Raw genomic sequence first — 13,535 nt, 5'->3', positions numbered from 1 at the left:
GTATTCTTTTTGTTTGTACTGTGATTGCAAATAATACAGTTACGTGCTCCAAATGAATGCTTCGGTTCGGATTTTGACAAGAGGATACTTTTCTCCAAGGCAGGCGTTCCATGCTCGGTGTATCCCTTCTTTAGAATGTAAGGCCTGCGGGATGTTAGAGAATACCCTCTCTCATGTCCAAGCCTACAGGACTATTGGCATCAGCTGTCCTCATATATAAACACTGTGTTCCCCTTACCTGTAGATTTTGCCCCCTGAGTTTAGTAGGGACGGAAGAATATAGGGGCTGTCTGTCCAAAGGACATTAATATTTCCTATATAAGCATGTGTGGTGGGTGTGAAGTGTATCTTGCAGAAGTGGTGTGTGCGAGATGTTCCTAATCAGTGGTACTGGTGTGGTGTTCTTCAGTTGTTGTTAACTTGGGAGGCTTGTTCTGCGTGTCTCACAGAAAAGCGGAGACAATTATTTTGGATGGTTTGGGAGCCTTTCCCATCGGGCGCGGAGCCTACTTCTTAATACTTTACCTTTATAGGTATTACTGTGAAAATCCGCCTTTGGTTTCTATATTCCTGTATTGTTAGATTACATACCTTAGGGTGGGGAGGAAGGATGGGAAGGGGAGGGGAATTGTTTTGGAAATTTTTGTTGTTCATGCAGAAGGGGAGTGTCAGAGGAGTTAGGCCTCTCCTGTGTTTGGTTTGTCCTTTTACATTATAGGTCAGAATGGTATTAGGGTTGGAATTATTCTTGTTCCTGTTATATTACCATTTATATGAAAGAGGGGGACGGGGGAAATCTTAACACTTTTGATGACAAGTTGTAAGGTACTTTATAAAAATGTAATTATCTATGCATTTATATAATATATTGCTGATAATGTTACTTCTCTTCAGTCATCAATAAAAAACGTTTATAAATAAATGCTTCGGTTCACATTTACACAATCAAACTTGAGTTTTCAGCTTCGATCAAAACCAGGTAATGAGTTTCTGCTGCAGTTTCAGTGTTGGCCGAAAGCTTTCAAACAGTTTTTGAAACCGAAACTGCCATCAACAGTTCTGATGGCAGTTTCGGTTTCAGCCAAAACTGAAAAGTCAGCTTCTACTGCATACATCCTGCTGCTACATTTATCTCTATCTCTGCCGGGTTGGCTCTTATTTTCACAGCACTCACACAAGCCCATTGAGCATCCGCACGTGCCGCCAGTCTTTGCTTCTGGGTTGCACCTTCACTTTGGAATCAGCTTCCAGGTGATCTTCAGGCTATTGAGCCCTTGACTACATTAAAAAAAACAACTAAAGACATGTTTTCATCCAAGCGTTTGGGGTATCTGATCCCTCGGAAAACCAAGGAAATAGACTACGAGGTGTCTGTGTAATTTTTGTAACCTTATTTATATTGTCTATATATTGCTGTTTGATAGGATGTTAAAATCTCTTAATGAATGCTTAGATCTATTCTATATTTTGTGGAGTACTTTTCTAATTTTAGATTTGTAAGCTGCTGTGATCCCTGGCAGGGGGTATAGAAGGGAAAGGGAAATGGGACTTGATATACTGCCTTTCTGAGGTTTTTGCAACTACATTCAAAGCAGTTTACATATATTCAGGTACTTATTTTGTACCAGGGGCAATGGAGGGTTAAGTGACTTGCCCAGAGTCACAAGGAGCTGCAGTGGGAATCGAACTCAGTTCCCCAGGATCAAAGTCCACTGCACTAACCACTAGGCTACTCCTCCACAATGTGTATTTCATGTTTTTTACTGTAAAATTTAGGGGCCATTTTACTAAGCTTGGTAAGCACTAATCCGTGCTTACTGCAGGTTAAAAATGGCTACCGTGGGCCACACTTAAGCATCCCACACTAGTTTTATTTATTTATTATATTTGTATCCCGCACTTTCCCACTAAAAGCATCTGTATGCACTTCCCACATGCTATGTTATGTTTGGAGGGAAGGGACCCTTCGTCCACAGCCACAGAATTCCAGAGAAGAAAAACACTGAGAAAACAGCCCACAGTTAAGTACTTTATCTTTGGGAAACTGTATTATATCTACATTGGACTGCATAATTTAAAAATAAGGCAGGGAGGCTAGACTCCTGCGATGATGGCTATGGCTGTGGATTACACAGTATGAAGGGTCTGAGGTCTAAGGGTCGTGTAATGCACAATTCTGAGCACAAAATAATTTTTTGAATTTTGGGGGGGGAATTTTTTGTGCTTCTTTGTTTGGAAGTTTAAGACTGTGATTAATGCAGTAATTGAGGTTTTCCAGTATTTATCCGAGTTAAAATTTAATGCCAAGAAGTGCAGAGTGATGCACTTGGGGTGCATGCAGAAACCCAAAAGAGAGATACCGGATAGAAGGGGAGAGATTAGTAAACTCGACTCAGGAGAGAGACTTTGGGGTTATGGTGTCCAAGGATCTGAAGGTGAAGAAACAATGCAACAAAGCCATGGCCAGAAGGATGCTAGGCTGCATAGACAGGGATATAACCAGCAGAAGAAAGGAGGTGTTGATGCCCCTCTACAAGTTGTTGGTGAGGCCCCACTTGAAGTATTGTGTTCAGTTTTGGAGGCTGTATCTTGCTAAGGATATAAAAAGATTGAAAGCGGTGCGAAAAAAAGCTACAAAAATGGTATGGGATTTGCGTTGCAAACCATACGAGGAAAGACTTGCCAACCTGAACATATATACCTTGGAGGAAAGGAGACACAGGGGTGAGATGATACAGACGTTCAAATATTTGAAAGGTATTAATCTGCAAACAAACCTTTTCCAGAGATGGGAAGGAGGTAGAACTAGAGGACATGAATTGAGGTTGAAGGGGGGCAAACTCAGGAGTAATGTCAGGAAGTATTTTTTCATGGAGGGTAGTGGATACTTGGAATGCCCTCCCGTGGGAGGTGGTGATGAAAATGGTAACGAAATTCAAACATGCGTGGGATAAAAACAAAGGAATCCTGTTTAGAAGGAATGAATCCACAGAATTCTAGTGGAGATTGGGTGGCAACACCTGTAATTGGGAAGCAAAACCAGTGCTGGGCAGACTTCTACGGTCTGTATCCTGATCGCGACTGAATAGATATGGATTGTCTGGCGTGTAAATTTTAAGGGGATTCGACGTTAGTTTAAGAATTTTTAGTACAAGAACAGTGCTGGCCAGACTTCTACAGTCTGTGCCCTGAAAATGGCAAGGACAAATCAAACTCATATAAAGTATCACATACCATGTAAAGTAAGTTTAACTTGTTAGGCAGACTGGATAGATCGTACAGGTCTTTATCTACCGTCATTTACTATGTTAAATAAAAAATGTAAGTATGTAGGTAAGTAGAGGGGTTGGAAATTTCTCCATGAGTGGTGCTCGGCAGGCTTGCCCTACATGTCTGAAAAAATGGCAAGCAGAAGCAAAGGCCGTATTTCCCCCTTGTCTCCTGTTCCCTCTAAAACACAGGGTCTGTCCCCTTCTCCCTTCCCAGCTCCGGTTCTTGCCACTGGGTGTATGTGGAGAAAGAAGAGAGGCAAGACATGTTTGGAGAAGGGGATAAGGAAGGCCTGGAGCTGCCCCTCCTCCCAGGCCCCCCACCAAGGAAGTGGAGAGAGGGGGAAGGGGAGGAGGAAATGGGGAGCGAGGGATCATTGGCGAGTGGAGAGTGCAACATGCACAAAAATGTAGCCCACAGTTTTTTTTTTTTTTTTTGTAATATTTCAGAGTGTACTGAACATAAAATTATGTTGCTCTATGATCTGGAAGACTAACGGGGATACAGAGCCCAGGAAGTTCCCTGTTTCCTGTAAAATGAAACTGCAGTCAGTACCAGAAAGAGTTCAAGCACCCTGCTGACCTTTGACCGTAGAGATATAATACTTTAAATGTTATCTCACGCGGAGGGTGGGGAGCCGGTGTTGGATGCTTAAAATCAAAGCTACTACTACTTATTATTTCTATGGCGCTACTAGACATACGCAGCGCTGTACACGAGCCTTTGTCTCCCCTCATCCCCAAGCATATGAGCCAGCTGTGTGAATGCGAAGCACCTCCAATAAGTGTTTGTGTTTGTTAATGTCAGCGCGGTGAACATCAAGTCCAGGGAGGGTTAATTTGTACTGTCACCCCCAATCATTTCGGAAATGTTGGCGCCCGACGGCCCTAGGCTCCTTCTTCATCTTTTGAAGTTTCCTATACACATAAATAGACCAGATCGTACTCACCCGGAGGGGGGGGGGAGTTTTGCAGCGTGTTTTGCGCCGTTCAGCGCCCTCCCCCCCCCCCCCCCCCCCCCAAGTCCAGGTCAGATCATAGAGGGGAGAGGGACAAGGAGACACAGGGCGTTGGCACCTTTCACTTTCAGGTGCCTGTTTTCAAGCGCTTTTGTCATCTGCTGCTTTTTGAAAATCAAAAGGGAAGGAGCGCAGGTAACTTTGCAGCTGTCCTCTCTCGGGCCAGCAGCAATGCTTTTCCCTCCTGGCTCTCTGTGGTGCACCCCCTCCCTGGACTTTTCTGGAAATGTTCCCATTTTGGGCGGCTGGGAAGGGATTGTTTTGCATTTGTAGATTTAATTTTAAACGCACCGAGCACAAAACATCTAGCAAATAGCCATTACAAAAAAAAAAAAAAAAAAAGTTGTTTTGTCTGTTTTGAAAATGGCTATATTTCCCCACTTTAATTTTGGACGTTTTTAGCAAAACATCCAAAGTTGGACTTACACGTAATATCGAAAATGCCCCACTATATGTTCCATCTTTGCTTACACCCTAGGCTGTCTATTAAAATGTTTTATTGTGTTCACGTGTGTAATGTAGTTATACTATGCCAAACTTGTACTGTTATTTGAATATTTTTACTGCTGCAATTGTCTGTTGCTTAGGTTTGACTTATTCGTGCTGTACACCGCCTTGAGTGAATTTCTTCAAAAAGGCGATAAATAAATCCTAATAAGTAAATAAATTATGCGTAAGGATCTTCAGCCTCCCCCTCCCCTCTCTGACTGGTACAGTTCAGGGTTTCTTTCTCGTGCAGCAGGAGATGGGCTGCTCCCACCCACCGGACGCCTGGAGCTGCCTCCTGCCCCTCCCTCTAGTCCAGTGAGCTGCAAGGAAAGCAGCCAGGCAGCTTCCCAGCAGTCGAGCCGTGGATTCACGCTCTCTCCCTCCCTAAAGACCCCCCCTCTCTCTCTCTTTCCTGTTATATTTGTTTCTGTCTCTTCAGCTCCCACTGCCCAAATGTTAGGGCTCCGTCCCTCCTGATCCCTAAGATTCCGCTGCCGCCGGACTGGGAAAGGTTTCCTGCAAGTGGCCCGTTTCTTTTTTCCCTGACTTTGCCTCCTCTCTGGCAGGAGCAGTCGGTGAGATCCGCGTGGAAACGGGAAGTGACAGCCGGGAGGAAGAGGAGGCATGAGCAGCATGGAGAAGGAGAATACGCCAAATGAAGCCAACCTGCAGGAGGAAGAGGTAGGTCAGGCTCAGGCTTAACCTTCTGCCTCCTTACCTGGAGGAGTGAGAAGAAGACATGCTCGTGCCCTGATCTCTTGTTATTACACAGTCGTGAGGTCCTGAAGAGCCTTTGAAAAAAAGCCTATAGATTGACCCTTTCGCATTGTCTATAGTATATTTTTGTTACCCTAAACCAGCCCCCCTCCCCCCCCCCCCCAAAGAACAGTTCTACAAGCTATTGGGATGGATGTCATTTAGTAGAGAAGGCTAAGGGAATGTTGTTATATATGCGGCTATTTAAATATAAACGCATTAGATTTTGGAAGCTTGCCATAGTTTTTTTGTTGTTGTTGTTGTTGGTTAACAGTTGCATAATCTTTCGAAAACCCAGATCACACTTAACTAGCTCAGAGCCCACGAATCGCGGGGATGGCTGATCCCTAGGCTCCCGTGTCTGTTCAGGCACGTTACCTCGATTGTTTTAATCTTCGTTGCTAAGTGGCTTCAGTATTAACAGAGGGTTTAAAATAAAGAATTATGACATTAGTGTGGCTACCGCGAGTTTGCTGGACGATAATTGGAGGAGGAACGGGTTGTATTAATTTCTCATTCTTGAGTTCCTGTTGTCTAATCAATGCTGATAAAACACGTTTGCCGAGAGTCAGCTGTGCTAGTAGTGGTAATATTACTTCTAAAGCCAAAAAAAAAATAGGAAGACTCTGTTGTGATTAATTGCTGTCCTGTGTCTTAGATTAATAGATAACTTATTATAGCACATTCCTGTTCAACTGACAGAAACCAGAGGCTCGTGCATTTCAGAACAGACAGGGTTTGGTTTTCTATTTTACTTATGCCTTGTCTGTGAGGGTAAAAGCTTTGCAAAACAGGCCCCTAACTTTCCAGTACAGTGGAGCTAATTTTTAATGGCATCAGAACTGCAACAATGACTTTGATTAATTAGACACATTTTTGTTGGTGTTTCAACCCTTTTCAGGAACTTGTAAGGACATTTTAGTTGTGATCAGTTGAAATAATCACAGAATGAAACTAGTTCATCCTACAGTGTTAGTTAAACAGATTGGAGATTTTCTGCTGAATGTTTTTTTTTTGTGGTGCAAGAAAGAGGACCTGAACTGATTTTCTTTGAACAGATAGGGTAGATTATCAGATAAGGGGGAAAGGTCTCAGGATATAAAACACTTATTGTCATGGAATAACAAACCATTCAGTGTCCTGTCTGTCAGACTTTTCATCCCTCTGGAATTGTACTTTAATATAATCCTGACTGTATGAAGCAATTGGGAGGGTTTTTTTTTCTGTTAAGTAAATGCTGTATTCAGGGCTAGCCTGACCATTAGTTGGAACTAGGCAATTGCCTAGGGCAGTAGCTGGAGTCAGAGCAAAACAATAGGTCCTGACAGCTTCACAAAGTCAAAGAAACAGCAGCAGGTACTTTTCCCAGTAGGGAAGGTGGTGCAGTTTTTAAATAGCCCATTTACCCACAGTATTCTAGCTTATCTATGTTCCATCTGTGCTTATAGTCTAGGCTGTCTATGAAAATATTTTATTACATATTGTGTTGACGTTGTAATGTATACTACGCCATACTTTGTATTGTTGTTTCAGTATTTTTACTACTGTAATTGTCTATTGCTTATATATGACTTATTCTTGCTGTACACCGCCTTGAGTGAATTCCTTAAAAAAAGGTGGTAAATAAATCCTAATAAATAAATTTCTGGGAAGAGAGGTGCAGTGGTGCTCATGATTTTGGGGATAGCGGCCAAGGAGCTTAAGAGTTAATTGGTGTGCGCACAAGGCTGAAGGTTTGCCTAGAGTACCAAATAGCCCTGCACCAGCCTTGGCTGTGTTTATATTGTATACCAGTAGGATAAATATTAAGCTCTTCTGCTGTTTCTCACTTTATAACATGAAGTCATTGTATATATTTTAGGTCAATATTTATGTTGGCAGAAAATAAACAAACTCCTTTGCTCTGCTGTAAACACTTTGTCTTCCAAGATCATATTTCTCAAGAGCAGTATTTTTATTTCCTCCCTCCGACGTGCAGACTTTAGGTTCCACTGGAGACGAGTACAGTGAGTGAATGTGTATTTTCTGTGGGTTTGGAGAACAACTGCTTTAAAACAATTGTATTTTCTGATCAGTCTGAAGGCAGCTGTAATAATGTCTTTCGCAAACTCCATTTTGTAGCAATTCTCTATAGCAGTGAACTTGAAAAAAGTAGTGATTTTGGATATGGCTTCTTTTTTTTTTTTTTTTTAAATGCACTGGTCACGTGGTGACTCTTGAATGGGTCTCAGGTAAAAGCCATTTGACACACAGGGACTGATATTCAACAGGATTTAACAAGGCAGGAGAGGCTCCTTCCCAATTAAACTCAGCTGAACTTATCCAGCCACTAATACTCAGCAATACTTAACAGGCACAGCTGCTGAAAATCACTGCTAACTGGCCTTCCCCTCACCAGCTAGGTTAGAGCGGGCTGGGGGGGGGAGGGAGAGCAGAGCATGGTTAGCGGAGACGTTCAGTCTGCAAACTGGCTAAGTAAGTGCATACAGTTAGGACAGCAAAACATCTGCCCCAATTTAATGCTTTGAGTTAACCGGGTACTTGTCTGAATATCAGCCGGAGCCTGGTTAACTTCCTGGTCAGTGGACATACCTGGATATTCAGTACCAAGAGTCATGCATGCCCCAGCATTCAGTATCGGGAGTCAGTTCAGCCTGTGGCTGGAAGCAGCTTGGAAGCTGCTTACTACTGTGGGCTGTAGATTACCCCATAGTTGCTTGGAAGGGGATCTGCCATTGGTGTGCCAGATGGGTATCACTAGGTCCTTTTCCGAAGCATTGACCAAGCCTAGGAAGTGTTTGGGGACATACTGGTGCTGAGGGATCAACTGGTGTGGCCATGGGACTGCATATCTGGAGCCTATGTATGTAGGTATTCTTACCAGAAAGATATGGTACGAGTGAAATGGATTCTCAGCAAGGCTGTGGTGCCTTTCTATTAAGCCAAGACAGCGGCTATACAAAGATGGTGAAATGTAGCTTTCACACCATGCAGATCCATTCCTCAGATGTGAACCATATGGCACAAAAGCTCATCATAGTTTACCAATTTTAGATAATTTTGATATCTCTGCAGTGACAGGTATCATAAGAACATTGCCATACTGGGACAGACAAAAGTTCATCAAGCCCAGTATCCTGTTTCCAACAGTGGCCATTCCAGGACACAAGTACCTGGCAAGATCCCAGAACAGTAAAACAGATTTTATGCTGCTTATCCTAGAAATAAGCAGTGGATTTCCCCAAGTCCATCTTAATAATGGCTTATGGACTTTTGGAAAAGGATCTAAACCTTTTTTGACCCTGCTAAGCTAACTGCTTTTACCGCATTCTCTTGCAGTGAATTCCAGAGTTTAATTATATATTGAGTGACTCTGAAGTAAGTTACATTGTGTGTAAGGAGCATGGAGCAGTGGCTGAGTTGGGAATAGGGGAATAGTTTATCTGCTTTCAGGTGTGCTGCCTCATCAGAGTTATACACTGGAAAGCACTGAAAACGGAGCTTGAACCAACACAGCAGGAATGGGACCAGTACATTAATGATAAATAGGAACTACAAGTAGGCAAGAAAATGAAAAAATTGCTTTATTATAGGACCTGAACACATGTTTCATTCCTAGTGCTGTATAAATATATTTTGTTGGATTTAGCTCACACCATTTCACTAGTAGCTCAAAGCAAGTTACATTTAGTTACTCCCCCCCCCCCCCTCATTCCTATAGAGCTTACACTCATATGTAACAAAAGGTTAAGGGACTTACCCAAGATCACAAGGGACTGTAGTGAGGTTTGAACCTTGAATTCTCTGCACTTCCACCCAGTGATCTGGGCATTAGGCTATTCCTCTACTCTGCATTTGTAATTGGAAGCTTGCATGGTGATCGGCTTACTTTGGCTTATATTCTTACTTTCAATTTCCTCTGCGAATGCAGCAAGAAAAGAAATACAGATTGAAGTTGCGTAATTGGTTGAACCTCCTGAGTGCAATTAAGTCTTTGGAATGGTAGCCTTTGTGACGTTGCATGCCAAGGCTTGAACACATACTAATACTGGAGCGAAAAATGTTAGGATGTGTTTAAATTCTCTTTCCTTTTAGGTATTACTGAAAAGCCATGAACTAGGTCCATATTCAAGTAAACAAATGTATACCAATCCTGACTTGATCCCTTGGGAGTACTTTAAAAGCCTTGGGAACAGTGTCCATCTGTGGTTTTTTTTTTTATGACGGGGTGTCAGTAAAGGTGAATTGCACAGTATCAAAGCAGTTGAAATTCACCATATTTGATCATTTCCCTTTATAATAGATATCTGGTCAATTATTAGCAGGAATGTGCTGTGGTAGCCATGTAAGTCCACTTTTAAAGGTAATGTATAGAAATAAAACAGAGAAGAGATGATACCTGTTATTGGACTAACTTAATACATGAAATATGAACATTTTGACACCCACCAGACAGGACTTAACAATGATCTGGATTTTCTGTCACATTATAAACCGTAACATTCTACAGCCATCCATCTCCCTCTGTCTCTCACCCACCTCTCCCTGTGAGACTGTCATTGGAATGTTTTTGTGTTTCACTTATATATTTTAATATTTGTTAATATTTGCTCTTTTCTGATCTGAAGAAGAAGGGTTACCTTTAAAAGTTAATAAATAAAAAAATGTATTGTTAGTCCAATAAAAGGAATCATCTTCTTTTCTTTCCTATGCTTTGTTTAGTTTCTGTTTATTACCTTTAGCAGGAATGTTAAATCAAGCGCCAGTACCAGTTTATGGAGCCTCTTCTGTATCAGCGAATGGTTTTCATTCTCGCTCTCCTCCTTGACTTGAGTTTCTCCGTGGGATCTCTTGAGTTCTCCACGCTTGTGGATTCTCTTCAGAGAATGTACTGACATCTTGCAGGGTGTTACTCTATAGTAGGGTTTAAGGGTCTACATATGAAAAATGCTTCTGAGAAAAAGTTTGTGAATGCTTTAGGATGGTCTGTATTTTAACACAGTTTATACTTAAAACAGAATTAGATTTTATTCTAAACTCTTAAGGGTCCTGTTTACTAAGCCGCGCTGTGGTTGCGCTAACTTTTTATCATCTGCTAAAAACACCCATGTGGGTGTCTTTAGCATTAGCGCGCACTGAAAACAGCGTGCCTACAGCACGGCTTAGTAGACAGGGCCCTTAGAGATAGAGATAATCCCAATGAATAAATAACTAAAAAATAATATATTTTGATTATTTATTCAATACAAGATTAAACTCTGGAATTCGTTGCCAGAGAATGTGGTAAAAGGTGGTTAGCTTAGCGGAGTTTAAAAAAAGGTTTGGACGGCTTCCTAAAGGAAAAGTCCATAGATCATTATTAAATGGATTTGGGGGAAAATCTACTATTTCTTGGATAACCAGTATAAAATGTTTTGTACTTTTTTGGTATCTTTCCAGGTATTTGTGACCTGGATTGGCCACTGTTGGAAACAGGATGCTGGGCTTGATGGACCTTTGGTCTTTCCCAGTATGGCAATACTTATGTACTTAAGTAAGCATATGCACCCCTCCCCCAGTTTCCTTTGGTGGATTTTTAAAGATTCTGTGGTAGTTCTTCAATCCATTTTCATAAATGCACATATGTTTGCTCATGAAATTATGCACTGTTTGTTTGGATATCTTCCTAAAAGAAAAGTTCATAAGCCATTATTAAGATGGACTTGGGAAAATCCACTGCTTATTTCTGGGATAAGCAGCATAAAATGTACTGTACTGTTTTGGGATCTTGCCAGGTATTTGTGACCTGGATTGGCCACTGTTGGAAACAGGATACTGGGCTTGATGGACCTTTGGTCTGTCCCAGTATGGCAATACTTATGTTCTTACGTTATGTTTTTTAAAGTCATTTTCTGGCATTTGCTTTGTGCTCATTTGATTTTTATGGTCCTTTTTTAGGGGGAAATGGATCTGTGTGATCAGGAGTGAAAAAGGAGCAGGAGGGATAGAGAACAGGGGAAGGAGAAGGGATGTGGGGAATGATGAGAAATGGAGGATTCTTAGAGGAGAGACCCAGGCAAGAAGGATGGGGGAGGAGAAGGAAGGGAAGATAGGGAGAGTCAGGGAGCAGAGAAAGGAGAGAGAAAAGGGGGAGGGGAATAATTGTATCCAAGATCAGAGAGAGGCATGCAGGATCTGGAGAGGGCGGACAGTCTACTCATTCTCCTCCAGACACTGATCTCTTCTCTCATCCACACTCCACATCTTTTTGAATTCCATTTACTCGCTTCTTCTCCACATCTCCACCCCCAATTACGTTCCACAGCCCTTTCAATCCACTCAGTTACACACAGCAGACACTTTTAGCCCCTCACTTGATCTGCTCTTGCCCCCATCCCTTTCCTCTCTTGCCTTTGCCCTCCCATCTACTCATACACTCTTGCCCCCAGTCTACTCCACTCAGAATTCAGGAGTAGCTGCATGGTTACGGCAGTGGGCTGACAGCCAGGGAAACAACAATTCAAATCCCACCTTCCACTGCTGATGCTCCTTGCGATCTTGGGCAAGTTAGTTCATCCTCTGTCATTTTCTCTGGGGGTTGGCTGGGCAGCAAATGCCACAGCTGTCTACTTTCCATGAGGTGTTTGAGTGCTCCATATCCAGAAAGGAGGGATTCTATAAATGGTGCTGAAGAAAAGTTATCAGTTCTACATCTATGTAGTAAATTTAGAACGAATCGGAGGAAATGTTTCTTCACTTAATGTGTAGTTAGACTCTGGATTTTGTTGCCGGAAAAAGTGGTTAAGGCGGTTGACTTAGTGGAATTTAAAAAAGGGTTGGATGGCTTCCTGGAGGAAAAGGCCACAGAATGTTATTGAATGGACGTGGGAAAAATCCACTATTTCTGGGATGGGCGGGACAAATTGTTTGTTCTTTTGGCCGCTGTCGGAGACAGGGTGCTGGGCTTGATGGACCCTTGGTCTGTCCCAGCATGGCAATGTTTATGTACTTATGTGCAGCTGCTCATACCCTCTGAACCTGACTTACCCACAGCCTTGAATAAATTGACTACCTGTCTAACATCAATTCAAGAATGGGCTAAAGACAACAAACTTTGCCTGAGCCCAAGCATAACTGAGCTTCCCTGGGTCCCTAACACAAGTGGGCACATACCTGACATCAAAATCTCTTTTGGGAAGTACGAACTCCCCCCTCAAATCACAAGTCAGGATCCTTGGAAAACAGCTAGATTCACTTACTCTGATCCCCCAAATCCAAGCAACCTTCAAGATCTGCTTCTATCACTTGCGACAACTGCACTGCCTCTCTCTTTACACTGAGAAGGCGACTCTTGTCTCAGTTGTGCATGCCATGATAACATCAAGACTGGATTACTGTATTACACTCTACACTGATCTGTCTACAAAGGGTCTCCACCAGAATGGTGCAGCAAGACTAACAAAAGATTGTAAGTGATGTGACTACATCTCACACTGTTTTTGCAAAAACTTCACTGGCTACCAGTACAATACAGGACCAAATTTAAAACTCTATATTTGACCTCCAACCTTACAGGAAATGGCCAAGAGCACTTGCAGAACAGGATCTCCCTCTCTACACTTCCAAGGTCGCTCAGGTCCTCTCAAGGAGTATCCCTAACCACACCCCGTCCAAAAGATACTACACAATGTGAAAGCAGCAAGTGAGCCTTCTCCGGAGTAACCCCCCTGGAATTCACTCCCTGTGAAAGGCTCCACTTAACACAAGTCTATCTGTATTTCAAGCCCATTATAAACCATAAAATTGTACTGCTTTGTCACCCTTCTATCTCCATGCATATCTCCCTGTCCCTCATCCACCCAACTCTTCCTGTCTCTCACCTATCCACCCCCATACTGTTAGACTGTCACTGAAATGCTTTGATATTTCTGTTATATATACTGTCATCTACCCACATTTGCTTATTTCCATCTGACAAGAAGGGCAACCTTCGGAAGCTAATCAAGAAATGTATTATGTCCAA

General features: G+C 42.4%; 1 protein-coding gene across 4 annotated transcripts in view; it reads left to right on the top strand.

The window, feature by feature from the left end:
- The first annotated feature begins 5,045 nt into the window (after positions 1-5,045).
- The window catches only part of RBPMS (RNA binding protein, mRNA processing factor), a 502,608-nt gene continuing 494,118 nt past the window's right edge, over positions 5,046-13,535 (top strand). The window contains exon 1 of one of the 4 annotated variants that reach the window (XM_030194523.1): positions 5,046-5,458. In XM_030194523.1, the coding sequence (XP_030050383.1) occupies positions 5,402-5,458 (57 nt within the window). In that variant the 5' untranslated portion in view covers positions 5,046-5,401. The remainder of the gene's footprint in view (positions 5,459-13,535) is intronic. The other 3 variants (XR_003941071.1, XM_030194522.1, XM_030194521.1) reach the window with 3 other exon arrangements.

This window comes from Microcaecilia unicolor, chromosome 2 (assembly GCF_901765095.1).
Source record: "Microcaecilia unicolor chromosome 2, aMicUni1.1, whole genome shotgun sequence".
NCBI classification, from domain to species: Eukaryota; Metazoa; Chordata; class Amphibia; order Gymnophiona; family Siphonopidae; genus Microcaecilia; species Microcaecilia unicolor.
This window is presented reverse-complemented; position numbering and strand designations above follow the sequence as displayed.